Below are 13,398 nucleotides of genomic sequence, written 5' to 3' on the forward strand. Positions count from 1 at the left end.
AGGGTGCCCCCCTAAATTGGTACACGCCCGCTCAGAGCACATTTGCAGCGGTACAAAGCAGACTATTTAACGCTAAAAGCGGTGTGTTGGCAGCAGCCTGAGCCGAGGAGAACGAGGCTCGCAAGCAAGCTCGATGATGAAAGAGTATATAGAAGCCTGAGTTTGGCATTGTTGCGCCATGCATGGCCAAGGGTGCCACCGGCAATGGCCAAGGGTGCCACCGGCAATGGCCACAGGTAAGTGATCGCAGAGATTCAGAGGAATTAATTGCGTAGTACTCGACAGTTGTAGCTAAGGTTATGTTCGATGGGAATAAAAACGCTTTTGGGCTAACAATGCAAAGACAACACAGCAGATTATCCCAATTAGTGATTTGCCGCCATCCCGTTATGAGACCAGGGATACGCCTGTGCCGATTCCTACCGCCAATGTCATCAGGCCTTGTTCCCTGGAGGGTGGGTGCGTCAGGCTATGCAAATGTGGCGCTTGTACTACATTGCCATTTCCGCACTCAGGAGGCAAACGGGAGGAAGTAGAATAACAAAAAGGAAACGACAGCAATAGTAAGGGTACTCAAATAAAACAAAAAAAAAAAAAAAAAATAAGAATTCATGGCAATAGTATTTTTTTTATCCCCCATTATTTGTTACGTTCATTTTCGTCTTTTCGTCATTTCTTCCGGGTTTTCGGTTGAGGCCGTGGGGCTGCCACTTTTCTTGCCCACGCACAGCGACTCGTAATTGTCGTTTCTTTACCTTATTTACATATTCGCAGCCGGCTTTCTTTCTTTTACCCCATTCTCTTCCTTCTTCGTCCTTATCTCTCGATTCCATCATGCATTCGCTTGACCCTCGCTGCGTGGTCCTGTTATACTAGAAGCTTTTTGCTCAGTTTTCCTCTCATGTCCCTCTCCCTCTCCTGGCTGGCTCTCTCCCATTCTCGTAGCTGGCCCATACCGTGGGTTGGAGCTCCGCACGACCTCGCTACCACAGGCCTCTCACTCCCACGAGCTAACTCACCGTAAAGAGAGCGCAAACATTTTTTGCAAGAATAACAACCGCTTCTCAACAGGTACAAAAAATTCCATTCCTCGAATCCAACTCCCCTGTGAACAAACGATTGTCTCTAGTGTACGGAGTGAGGCAAACAGCAAGTTTACTGAATTCACTTGATATCTTGTCCTCGGGAATCGTTGAATTGAAATAAGCGTCTCCCAGACCGCTGATCCCATACATCGTGTATTCACTTTGGATTAACGACTACCTTTGCTAGTGTAATTTTGCACTCGTATCTTTCCAATTAATTTGCGAAATCCCGGTGATTGTACCGTGCTTTAATTATTTGTTGCTCAAGTCAACCCATTGTTGTTCCTTTTAGTTCGCTTATCGCATGTCTGATTCGGACAACACCCCACTACTGCCCAAAAAAGACCTGGACGAGAACGTGGCTGGGAACCACCAGCTCGACAGCATAAACCTCGATGAGAATGTTACCTCCAACGATGACAACCTAGACCCGACATTGGATCCTATGTTGGACCCATCGTTGGACGACAACATCGACAATGATGCTTTACACAACCTCACTTCTGAGCCCAACGAATTCTTTGACACAAATGTCGACAGCGAAAACGGTACGCAAAACGAAGCTCAAAACGATAAGTCTCTACAAGATCTACCCGAGGAATCAAGCGCGGCGAACTTGGAAAATGGGCCCGCAGAGTCGAAGGCGGTGGATTCGGTGGAGGAGTCAACCTCCGATAATAAGGAGACAGACAAGGATCAAAAGGAGTCTGACATGGACGTGGACGATGACGAGCTGACAGCTTCTAAAGAGGATAAAATCAACGACGCGTCGGCGACTGTCTCTGAGAAAGTAGGAGAAAGCGATGCCGCGGATTCAAAAATGGCATCTATGTCAGTAGACGAGGATAATCTTGGTAAGATTCTGTCATCTGCTTCTCCTGAGGAATCCGCAAAATCTGACGATAAAGCTAAAATAAACAACACATCCCAAGGGAATGACAACGATGACGTGGGCGATAAAAAAAGCGAGTCTCGAAAACATGCTCCTCGCATAGAAGATGATGAACCCGAAATCAAAAAAGAAGGATCTATTGTTGTTGAAAAGCATGGTGACTCGGAAGCTGAAGATGATGCCTTCGATCAAAAGTTGGGCGACTCGAGTGATTTAAACACAGATGATAAAACTAGAATACGCCAAACGCATGCTATCTTCATACCCTCATACGCTTCATGGTTCAATATGAAAAAGATTCACCAAATCGAACGCGACTCATTACCTGAATTTTTCAACACTTCGCATCCTTCTAAATCCCCAAAGATATACGCCAATTACAGAAACTTCATGATCAATGCTTATCGCTTGAATCCTAACGAATATTTAACGTTGACATCTTGCCGCCGTAATCTTGTCGGTGATGTGGGGACATTAATGAGGGTACATCGATTTCTCACAAAATGGGGCCTTATAAATTATCAAGTTAACCCACAACTTAAACCTGCTTATGCTTTAGAAAAGTTACCAAATGGATCCCTGGTTGGACTACCATACACTGGTGACTTCCATGTACAATACGACACACCAAGAGGGTTGTTTCCCTTTGATACTTACAAAGTCAACCCTGAAAATGTGAATGCCGAGAAACTCAAAGCGCTTCTTGCATCCGATAATGGTATCAATGGCTCGACAGAAAATGGTATTGAGAAGAATGAAGGGAAGGGGAGCCACGAAGAACCCGTTCAAAAGAAGCGGAAAATTGACGATGATGAACAGTGGTCCAATGAGGAGCTTTCTCGACTTGTTCTTGGAATCAAAGAAAATAAGTACGACTGGTACAAGGTGGCCAAGAAAGTCGGTAATGGTAAGACACCGCAAGAATGCATACTCAAGTTCTTACGAATGCCTGTTGAGGATAGGTTCAATGCTATCGACTCGAAGGATAGCAGCATCCTCAAGTATGCCGCCAACTTCCCTGTGACATCCACCGACAACCCTGTGATAAGCAATCTTATCTTCATGACGAATCTTGTCGATGCTGATGTTGTAAAGGCCGCCACAAGTCGTGCTTCTCATATGTTGGACGAGAAATTCTTTGAAAGAGCCGAGAAAGCGCAAGCCGCCTCTGTCAAGAGGGAGAGAGATGAAAAGAATGACAGCTCCGAATCAAATGGATCGGCTGTCTCTGAAGTTATAGACCCTACTCTTGGCGATGACTTGAGAAAGGCATTTGAAACATCAGACTCTGATAATCACACGAGGGATGCCGCCGTAGGTGTCCTCGGAACAGTTGGCGGTCGTAGTCATTTGTTTGCGAACTACGAAGAGCGTGAAATGCAGCGATTGACTTCAAGCATTCTTAATCAAGAGCTTACGAAACTTGATGTGAAGATGAACAAAGTAAATGAACTCGAGAAGATCTTTCAAAGAGAAAGATCAAACTTGTCTCGCCTTCAAAGTGAGATTTTCTGCGACAGACTAGCGTTGACCAAGTCGACGGTTGGTATCTCCAAAAAACTAAATGAAGCCCTCGAAGCGCTCAAATCTGTGAAAGCAGACGGTGATTCGAAGCCTGATGAAAAGGTGCTGAATATTGAAAACATCATCAAGGAAGCACAGTCAATGCTCTTTAAGCCTACCATTCTGAATGTCGAAGACAGCAATTCGATGAAGGAAAGTAAAGATCAGTCAGAGGAGAGCGAGGCCAAGGCATCGACTGCAGAGTCTGCCATTAAGCCGTTATCTGTCGAGACTCCACAGTCATTCAAACTCTGGGTGCCATAACCGACGAATTTTTCGCCATCAACCTAGGGGCAAAGAGAGCAAAAGGACTTGCCTTTGTCACTCAAATCAAGCGTACAGCTCCAAGCTTCGTACTGCTATTCTCCTGGTGTATTATTAATTTACGCGGAAACGCTATCGCCATGCGCACTTCATATAAAATCATGCAGTAGTTTGAGGATAGTCTCGTAACAACCACGAGCACCTCACGTAAAATAATAGTTTGGTAAGTATATAAACAAATTTGCCAATAATTTGTCTCAAATGGAGGTCAAGACAAACGTTGATGAGAGTACTGGTCTTTTGAGTGACCTAGACGAAGAAGACTTCGTGAAGGTGCAGAATGCGAGTTTTGAACCTTCAAGGGACGAAGGCGAAGAAGACTTACAGCAGGATATCAATAAAGACCTAAACTTGGATCAGAAGGATTTTGCGAGACTTGATGACCCCGAGACTGGCTTGCCCGTCAATACTGCCAATCCGGAACTTTCCCATTTTGCTGGAAATGATGCCCCTAATGCGGAGAGGTCTTTTATAGGCGACGAACCACAAGACCCCAACAAAATAGAGTACGAAGACACAAACGAAGAGAGTGAGAAGGACGAGCAAGCCGCTTTTGATATGGAAAGCGTTGGTGAATATTACGAAGAGAATGACGACCAGGGTGACACGGCTAACGAACTTGACGATGAAAAACTAGAAGAGAATGCGAATCCTTCCGATGATGAATTCCTTGATGGCCATTCTGTTAAGGACGATGTTTCTGAAAATGACGTAGAATTGCTCGGGTCTAGACACGCCTCCGTCATTGAAATTGATAGTGAGGACGAAATTGAAAATCTTGAAGAAATCGAGGGAGACGAAAAGGCATCCGGTAAAGCTTATGAGCGCCGTGAAAAATTGACTGTGGAAGCCAAGGTACCATTAGAAAGTGTAACTGTGGATACTGGTATCACAAAGTATGCTTTAATCACAGAGCCAGACAACGGGGCCCAGAATTCAGAGCTTCTGGCGCTTTTCTCCGAAGATGATTTATTTTTTGATCATGGTGAAACGAAGCCTGTGACGTTAAAAGATCTTATTAATCTAATTGTGAAATCTCATGCTGTTCGTGATTTACCGCTAAACAGGGTCGATGACCGTTTACGAATTACGTTCAATAACATATTCACAGTCACTCAACACGATTCACGTACGGATAACATCCTATTCACTGAGGTTTTGAGCATGGTGCGGCTCTATACTGAACTCACTGAGGGTCAGCCTGGCCCAATGACTATCTCGCTTGATATTGATGAGAATCCGTTGGCGAAATATGATAGACTTTGGGAAGAAATTGAGTCTTCTAGGGGACCGGCAGCTTTGCGTGGTCGTACGCGAAAAGATATGGAGAGTGATGATTATGATGAAGCTACCAAAAAGCGGAAAATTTCGGCTTCACTAGATTGAATACGGCAACGTCGTTGATGGGCAAAGGTGAGGGAGTCATTTGTGTATTTTTCGTTGTTTTACTATTATCATTATTAATATTATTATTAATATTATTATTATCATTATCGTTATTAGTATAGAGTCATCATCGTTAGTATCTCATTACTGTTGTCGATAAAATCTATTAAGATCGTGAACGCCATCATTATAGTAAATTAATTCTCAAGCAAACCTTGTAAATATACTGTTTTCACAATGATGCAACCTGCTAGATTCATAGAAAGTGCCTTTTGGACAAGCCCACATTCTTGATACCGTTTCAAAAAACCAACACATTAATCAATGAGACCACTTTCTCGCAAGCGAGAGAAAAGGCTTGGGTCAATATACTTTTGCAAATTAGGTTCATCACTCAAGCCTTTTCTCCGTCTAGTCTTCATGACAAAATCTCTTGCCATCGACTCGTGCGGAACCGGTCTGAGTGAGGGCATTGGCACGTTTTTATCGAGAGGGTCTCCTGGAACCACTTTCCAGCGATCAAACTCCACTAAGCACATTGCTTGACCTTGTGTGTGTAGCCTCATGTCTGTATCTAAACCAACTGAGTCTATGACTGGGACAAAACCCTCGAGCTCAAACAACGGACTTGCGGGTATCGGTATCTCAGAAACGATCCATCCACGCCTCTTGTCTAGAATGATCTGTGCTGCTTGGACACTTCTCATCGTGCAGACAATGGAGACACGATAAACAGGTTCAAGCAAACGAGGAGCAGCTGTGAGTAAGCCAGTGTGTACCGCATTACGTGTCATCGTTGTAATTTGAGCTCCATGGCTGCTGATATTCGAGGATGAAAGCACTGCATCAAGGATTTTGAACTTGGTGTCTCGAACAGGCTCGCCGCACAATGGCCCCTCCTCGACACCTAGCTTGAAGCCCTTCAAAATAGGCTCTTTGAAAGAGAGGAGAGTATTTTTATCAGTCTCATTACTGATTGTGTCATCGAGAAGTGTAGAGGGTTGCTGCATATCGCTGGGCCCGAGTACCCATAACGACCTTGCCGCCAAAGCATCCCAACCGAACTCATTTCGAAGGGTCTTTGAAAGGTTGCGCAGGGGCTGACAAACATCGAGTGTGCCTTTCGTGACAGCCTTACTAAAGTTCCTGTCGTCGAATGGTTCTGCTGTAATTGAAATGTGAGTCTTCTTGGAGGGCCCGTAAGATGGTAACTTGGTTGCAGACATCTCTGAACTTGTCTCGCCGAACTTAACCATTGGATCACTAACCTTAATGGATAGGTACTCGTCAAAGGAGTTGCGTAAATCGTGAAGGAAAATATCTAGGTATAATTCACCAGGAGCTAGCAAGACATGCTCCCCACTTTCCTCAAGCTTAATGACGGAGGATATATAAGTGAGGCTGAGTTTACGAAGACTCTCAACAAGTCTTGGTAATTCGTGAGGGTATTCCGGCTCCAAAGCTACCTTGAACACGGACCGCTGACCCGATGATACCCTATGTAAAGGCACCATTTTGTTTGAAGGTACATTCTTACTGTAAATCGTGGCCGTTGAAACATTGATGGACTCGAAGCCTTCGATGTAGGCAAACATTCCAGCACTAACTCTTTGAGCCGTAAAAGTGTATCTTCCCGCTGGAATTCGTATTGCTCCAACTCTAACATTTTTGCTATCACCTTCTTTATTAAACAATAGCTTTACAGAGTCACCAGTGCTGATAGCACCTTTGCGAACCTTCACCAAAGCGAATCGAGTGCCATAATCAGAAGAGAAAGCATGCTTGATGACAGTTGCAACGACTTCGTTATGAGCCGGATCAGGTAAGTTTTCATTGTTCGAATCTGCTTTCTCTGGTGAAGGTACACTGGTCGATATCAGCATCACTAGATCCCTCGTAAATCCAAAGATTCGAGACAATGTCACCCTCAACAACTCCTGGGGATCCTTTTCGAGTTGATCCTTCTTGAGTGTTATTCTGAAATTTTCCCATAAAATTTTAGAGAGGTTCTTCAGATTTTTGTTGTCTGTTGTAATCGTATATGTTACCAACTTGTAAAGAGGTTCCAGGACAAAGTGATCAAAGGTGCGCTTTCCGAGTTTCTTGTCCTTAGCGAACTTTCGAGTGCTTTCATTGTAGTACAAATCACCCCATAGAAGACTTTCGAACTGGATTGATGGCTTCTTGCCATCTTCAAGCTGACGAGCGTATATATCACCGAACGATTTAAGAGAGAAGGACACCTGAAAGACGTTTGATGCGAATACAACATTGCCCTCAAGTGGACTTATAAGCTTCTTGTGCTTATATAGCAGTGCGAATTCATTGTGATGGATAGTTGCATTGATATCGTTGATAATGTGACGAAGTTTAAGGTAGAAATCAGAAACTGGTAGACGCAGCTCGATTATGAGACGGTCAATCTTGTTAAGAACCACGGTGAAGGGAATATTTCTTTTCATAATGGACGTGATAAGTCTCTTGTCTCGCTTTGATAAACCTTCCACCGCATCGAGTACCAAAACTGCTCCATCAGCCACCTCTAGCATCAGCTGTGTTTCATCGTCGAATTCAGGATGGCCCGGACAGTCCAAAATATTGAGCACGAGGGATCTGTCGCGATGATCAGGCAACAAAAGAGTCATGGGATGTGCAAATATGGACATTCCCCTGCCTCGTTCTAGCACATGTGTATCGAGATAGCGCAATGGTTTAAGCTCTTGCATGTCTTTCTTTGATAAAGTCACCGTAGGATGGGTTTCAAGGACTAAGGAGTCAATCAAACTAGTCTTACCAGTATGAAGATTCCCCACAAAAGCAACATTACGAATTCTTTCAGGTAAATCGTTGGCAAGTTTTAACATGTATTCTCGAGAGTATGTCGTTTCCGGTAGGTCCTCTGCACTCTCAGCTGTAAATTCAATATGACTTCTCTTTTGCAGATCTGCTCTGAGCACAGGCTGATTCTCAGGTACTTGCTTGGGCTCGACTATGATGGTTTCGGCCCCTGAAAAGCGCTGTGAAAGATCATCAGTAGTGACCAAGGCACTATCTGTGTTTTGTTCAACATCAACATCATGAGGTGCCTCTTCGTCAGAGACCTCTTCGTCAACTGGCTCAAGATCCGAACCTGAGAAAGATTCAGACCCGGAGTCATTAGAGCCGCCGATGAAATTGCCAAACTCATCATACAAGTCCTCGTTATCCATGCTTGAAGAGTGGTATTCTGCAATTCTTGATGCCTGAAGCGCGATGGCCCATATAGGCTGCATATACGCAAACAACCGCTAAAGATTTTGATTTCTCTCAACATATATTTACAAATACATCATTGGCTATTGGTACATAAGCACTCGAGATTCCCGCCGTTGTACTAATAGGCCCTAGAACTATCATTATTGGTGTGGTTGCTTTTACGACAAGGTCTGGTACTTTCTTAACTCTGTCAAGAGTGTTTTGAGCTGAACGTCTGAGACTTTGTTAGACAAGCTGGGGATTAAAGATTTGGCTTCTTCTGCATCCTCGCATTCCAAATTACCTAGCTGAGCCAACTCAAAGGGATGCAAAGGCTCAGATGCCTGGTTATTAAAGTCATTCAAAAGTTTCTCAACAGTCTCAGTAGAGAAGGAATTCTTAAACCTGCTAAACGTCGAGAGGTAGTTTAAAGTCTTGTGTGTTACCTCGTTGGAATTTGGTCCCGCGAGCTCTATGTTGGCAATCTCGTCTTCTCTCTCATTCTCTTCATCTTCTTCCTCGTATTTTTTAGCGTCTTGCTTGCTTTTACGCTCCTTTAACGCCGCTCGAATAAGAAGTCTGGCTTCTGATAAATTCAATGCTATAAGCTGCTCCTGTTCTCCGCTGTTTGTGATCTGTGTAAGTTGGAACTCCGGCCCTAGCTTCAAAACAGCAGCATTTTCCTCATCATCTATATCTTGACTCCGGGGCTTTCTCCTCCTCACACCAAGTGCACTTGTGCTAACATTCATACTTAGTAGAAGGAGCGTGAGACACGTTTCAAATATCAAGTGCCCAACTGTGTTTGAAGGTCACTATGTATTATGTTTAGTGAGACTTTTCACCTATCAACTTTTTCGTTCGCGCACGACTGCATGCTTGATCTACGTTTTGCAACCATTATAATTATCAGAGCTGTTTATGACTAATATTATGACCGTGAACTTTTTGCGTGATTACACCACTGTTGGTGCAGCTGAATACTCCAGTGATGATACCTTTGGATATGAAGCGACAGATGTCTCGCTAACAAATGGGTGCTTAAGAGCTTCCTGTGGTGTTAACCTCTCGAGCGGATTAAAGTTGAGCACTTTGGTCAAGAAATCAACGAGCAAATGTCTGTCATGCATCTCTCTGTCCACCATAGTTTGTGTCATTTTACGAGACGGCATCTTGTAGTTCAAGATTATGTCTTTGAGTAGACGATCACTGAAGTATACCTTGTTTGGCTGCTCAGCTTTAGTAGCCTCGTCCTTACCCTTCGTTTTCCTCAAGAAATCAAGGTAATCTTCGTGTGACTTAAGCTTGTACTTGGGCTTGCCATTGGCATCTGGGGACGGTAGTTTCTCGAAATAGTTCATGGCGTTCCTTCCGACTTCGATCATGTGTCTTGGCGGGTTACCCAACATGTCCACAATCTTCCATATCTGATTATATTCCGAAGAGCCTGGAAACATTGGTAATCCAAGAAATAGCTCACCGACTATGCATCCCAAAGACCACATATCAATTGACTCGGTGTATGGAAGTCCCAAGATCACCTCTGGAGATCTATAAAATCTCAGCTGTATATATGAGTAGATGGTTTGTCTTGTGAAGCAAGCACTGCCAAAATCAATCACTTTGATATCTGGTTTATCCGGCTGGCATAGCAAGATATTCTCTGGTTTGAGATCACAATGAATTATCTGAAGATTCTTCAACTGAGCGCAAGCTTCAAGAAGCTGCCTCGTGAAGGATTTGACAAGCTTCATATTGAGGCCATTGAATTGGTTTTGTTTGATGAGTTCATACAAGTTTGATGCCAATATCTCAAAAACCAAACAAAGATGCTCTTTATGCATGAAAGTATCAAGGAGTTTGATAAAATTGGAGCTTGAGCTGTTCTGATTGAGAAATTCAAGAAGCTTGACTTCTGAGAGGGATTGGTTGAGAAAGGGAGCACTCGACTTAATCACCTTCACTGCAACCACAGATTGATTGGCCAAATTTTGGCATTTCACAACCTGACCAAATGTACCTGAACCAAGGAGATCGAGCACGACATACTTTCTGCCCTCTTCAACACCAAGCATATCGTTGACGTAGAGAATGTAGTCTGAGTCGACGTTATCATAACCGTTATTGAACTTGGGCTCCAGTGGTTTCGTTAAAACACGCTTCGGGTTGGACGTCTTGGAGTACCGAAACTTCTGTGGTTGACACATAGAATATGACTCGGTCAAGTAGACCGAAAGTGCATTCACTGGTGAGATATGCATCGAGTTGATCGACCGCCGTCTATACTTTGGCTGATGATGAATCTTTGGCTTGAGATCATTCTTCGATCGAATTTTAGTCAACCTTGGTGTGGTTTTTGTTGGAGGACCCGCTGGAGGCACGCCTATAAATGGCGCTGAAGGTGGAACGTTTACTCCGCTGAAGTACCGGGATTGAAGCGGAGTTCGCTGGTAAGAATTGGCGCCAGCCGCCACTGAAGATCTCCGAGCTGAATTGTAGGCCATTGACAGGGTAAAAGGAAGCGCATTTTGTGCTGATCCGGGAGGAATGAGCTGAGAGTTTGTGGTTGCACTGGAATGAAGATGCATTGCATTGTTGTATGGATTGTACAACGGACCATCAACGGCAGCTGACATCCGTCTATCAGGCATGTGGTGGAGCAGCACCTCCTGGTTTGTGTAGTAGTGGTTGAATGGGTTATCAGCACGCAGAGGCGGGTATATTGTCGGCTGCTGTGAAGAGAGCTGTTGATCGGCGTTTTCATAGGTTGTCTGAAGCTGATTGTTGAACGGCTGTTTCTTCTGTTGAAGAAGCGATAGTTGGGGCAGGTGCTGCGGCAGATTGTTCATTGATCCAGCCAACAGTTGTTGGCCTAGCTGACTTGGCGAATACCAGGGGTTTCGAAACCCTGGCGATTGGTCATTTTCTGGCATCATGGTTCCACTGTTGGCCGAGCCGGGCAGACCCATGGCAGCACTTTTACCATACTCACCGGAGCCTATCAGCCAAGAGTCCTGGGGATTATGCCTAGAATAAGGGTAATTGAACGACATGGATGGGCGGTAGTGTAGTTGAGCCAACGCACTACCTGGTGAATCAGTGTCCGGGGAAGTTGGGGTGAGGAGAAAGCAGGAAAGGGTGAAATGCAAAGCAGGGGGCTCAACTGGTGATGTGCTGTTTAAAATTCTTCGATCCCTGTCCCTTCTATATCCCGAACTGGCTTGTGGGCTCTTATTTGAATGACCACGATGTATCGGGAGAATTTAATATGGAGCGTAGTGCATAAGCCATGAAGTTTGATAGTGTGGTCTGGTGTTTACCGCTTTGAGCGACCAGTGCAGGAACTCTCTCTATGGTGCAAGCAGCTTGAGCTCAGGTGTGGTGGGGGACGTGCGAACAATTCCAATATCTTCAGAAGCAAATTGGACCTGAAATGAGAAGGTGAGATTAGGTGGAAGAGGTGAGAGTGTATGCTTACCTGACCACGGAGACTGATCGAAAGGCCAGATATGATTTTATATAGGTGGGCAAATGGCATTGCATGCCTAGCGGTCGCAGTTTTCACCGCCGTGTGAAATACCAACAAATACGGAGGAGGGAAAAGGGCAAGAAATCAGTAATCACTCCCAAAGGCGAGACTGAAAACGAGCTGATTTGAATTTGCTCTTTTCGATTTCCATGAAGATATGGAAGCTATGCTAGATGAGAAAAAAGGAGAGTGTAAATTGTAGAGGAAAGAGATGTAGAGCTGGTGACCCCCTTATTTTTGTAGCTGTCATTTCGAGAGAGGTTACAGGAGGCAATTATCATGGTCGTGAATGATGGATAATTGGTGGTCCTTGCCCTTGGAAAAGCCCTTGTCCTAAGAAGAATGTGTAAGTTGTTGTAGTGCCCACAGCTCTGGCAGTCGAGGGCCATCTTGAATCCAAGAACCACTTACACGGTCGATTCTCTTTATGATTTGTATTCTGTATATGTACAAGATACCAGCGTTTCTGGCCCGTTCATTAGACTTGTCATTATGTATCCTCAAGCAGCCATCGGCTCCTCACCGTAAACAGGGGCGATAGCAGGCTGAGCCATAGCTCTTTGCAACATCATACCCGCACCTTCGATAATACCCAAGAAGCATGCACATGTGATGGCAGAATTTCTCGTGGCTTTCCACCCACCTCTGATCGCCAAAGCGCCACCAGTGAAGAAACCTGCAATGATGGCGTTCCACGCATCCTCCTTCTTTCTGGCACCTTTCACAGCACAGTCGAAAGTAGAAAAGAGACCACCCCAAACACCGAAATTACCTCCAACAACTGGAGCTCTGGTTCTTGCGGCGTTGAATGCACCGTATGATCTTTCTCCATAAGGAGAGTTACGGAAACCCTTGATACCGTGCCAGATCAAGCCACCGAAGGCACCCATGGCAAAGGCACCTCCAAAGTCGCTGACGATGACGATCGGGCAGGGATCTCTAGTGTGGTCAGCAGACATGGTATTAAATCTATAACAATCTTTGGGAGTTGAATTTTTCTAACATCTTTTTTTCGGTCCTACTCAACAGTTCATGCAGGTGACAGTGACTACTCAATGTGGGACCCGCTTTTCAATAGCGTGTGATGGCCTCAAAAATATAGAAAGAAATGCAGAGAAACTTTTCAATTTGAAGTTTCTAGTTAGGCCCTCCTACTGTGCTGTTTAGCGTGAAACACTAGTTTTCGTACTTCTCAGTGTGCGAGTGATGGCTGCAAATTTTTCTTGTTCGTATGATGAGGATATTCTTGGTCCACTTATAAACAAATAATAGACTTTCTATATCATTTATTTTGCAACTTAGTACATATTGAAATTAAGTTCTCACAATATCATACGACGTTAAGCGATACAACGCTATCAAAAGCCGCTCCCTTATCCCTCTTT

The 13,398-nt window shown here is 44.4% G+C and overlaps 6 protein-coding genes across 6 annotated transcripts; 2 read left to right on the plus strand and 4 right to left on the minus strand. All coding sequences in view use genetic code 12, as the record gives it.

Moving 5' to 3' along the window:
* Positions 1-1,389: 1,389 nt before the first annotated feature.
* Positions 1,390-3,804, plus strand: CJI96_0001662 (uncharacterized protein; the record flags this gene model as incomplete). The annotated part of the gene is made up of 1 exon (XM_029035196.2): positions 1,390-3,804. One exon carries the CDS (start codon positions 1,390-1,392, stop codon positions 3,802-3,804), a length of 2,415 nt encoding a protein of 804 aa, XP_028890438.2.
* Positions 3,805-4,065: 261 nt separating this feature from the next.
* Positions 4,066-5,250, plus strand: CJI96_0001663 (uncharacterized protein; the record flags this gene model as incomplete). Its single annotated transcript, XM_029035197.2, has 1 exon — positions 4,066-5,250. One exon carries the CDS (start codon positions 4,066-4,068, stop codon positions 5,248-5,250), a length of 1,185 nt encoding a protein of 394 aa, XP_028890439.2.
* Positions 5,251-5,567: 317 nt separating this feature from the next.
* Positions 5,568-8,459, minus strand: SNU114 (U5 snRNP GTPase SNU114; the record flags this gene model as incomplete). Its single annotated transcript, XM_029035198.2, has 1 exon — positions 5,568-8,459. The coding sequence occupies one exon, from the start codon at positions 8,457-8,459 to the stop codon at positions 5,568-5,570; it is 2,892 nt and encodes a 963-aa protein (XP_028890440.2).
* A 204-nt stretch (positions 8,460-8,663) lies between these two features.
* RPB4 (DNA-directed RNA polymerase II subunit RPB4) lies at positions 8,664-9,236 on the minus strand (the record flags this gene model as incomplete). Its single annotated transcript, XM_029035199.2, has 1 exon — positions 8,664-9,236. The coding sequence occupies one exon, from the start codon at positions 9,234-9,236 to the stop codon at positions 8,664-8,666; it is 573 nt and encodes a 190-aa protein (XP_028890441.1).
* A 204-nt stretch (positions 9,237-9,440) lies between these two features.
* YAK1 (serine/threonine protein kinase YAK1) lies at positions 9,441-11,537 on the minus strand (the record flags this gene model as incomplete). Its single annotated transcript, XM_029035200.2, has 1 exon — positions 9,441-11,537. The coding sequence occupies one exon, from the start codon at positions 11,535-11,537 to the stop codon at positions 9,441-9,443; it is 2,097 nt and encodes a 698-aa protein (XP_028890442.2).
* Positions 11,538-12,513: 976 nt separating this feature from the next.
* TIM17 (protein transporter TIM17) lies at positions 12,514-12,972 on the minus strand (the record flags this gene model as incomplete). Its single annotated transcript, XM_029035201.1, has 1 exon — positions 12,514-12,972. One exon carries the CDS (start codon positions 12,970-12,972, stop codon positions 12,514-12,516), a length of 459 nt encoding a protein of 152 aa, XP_028890443.1.
* Positions 12,973-13,398: the final 426 nt, after the last annotated feature.

Source organism: Candidozyma auris, chromosome 2 (genome assembly GCF_003013715.1).
Source record: "Candidozyma auris chromosome 2, complete sequence".
In the NCBI taxonomy this organism is placed as follows: Eukaryota; Fungi; Ascomycota; class Pichiomycetes; order Serinales; family Metschnikowiaceae; genus Candidozyma; species Candidozyma auris.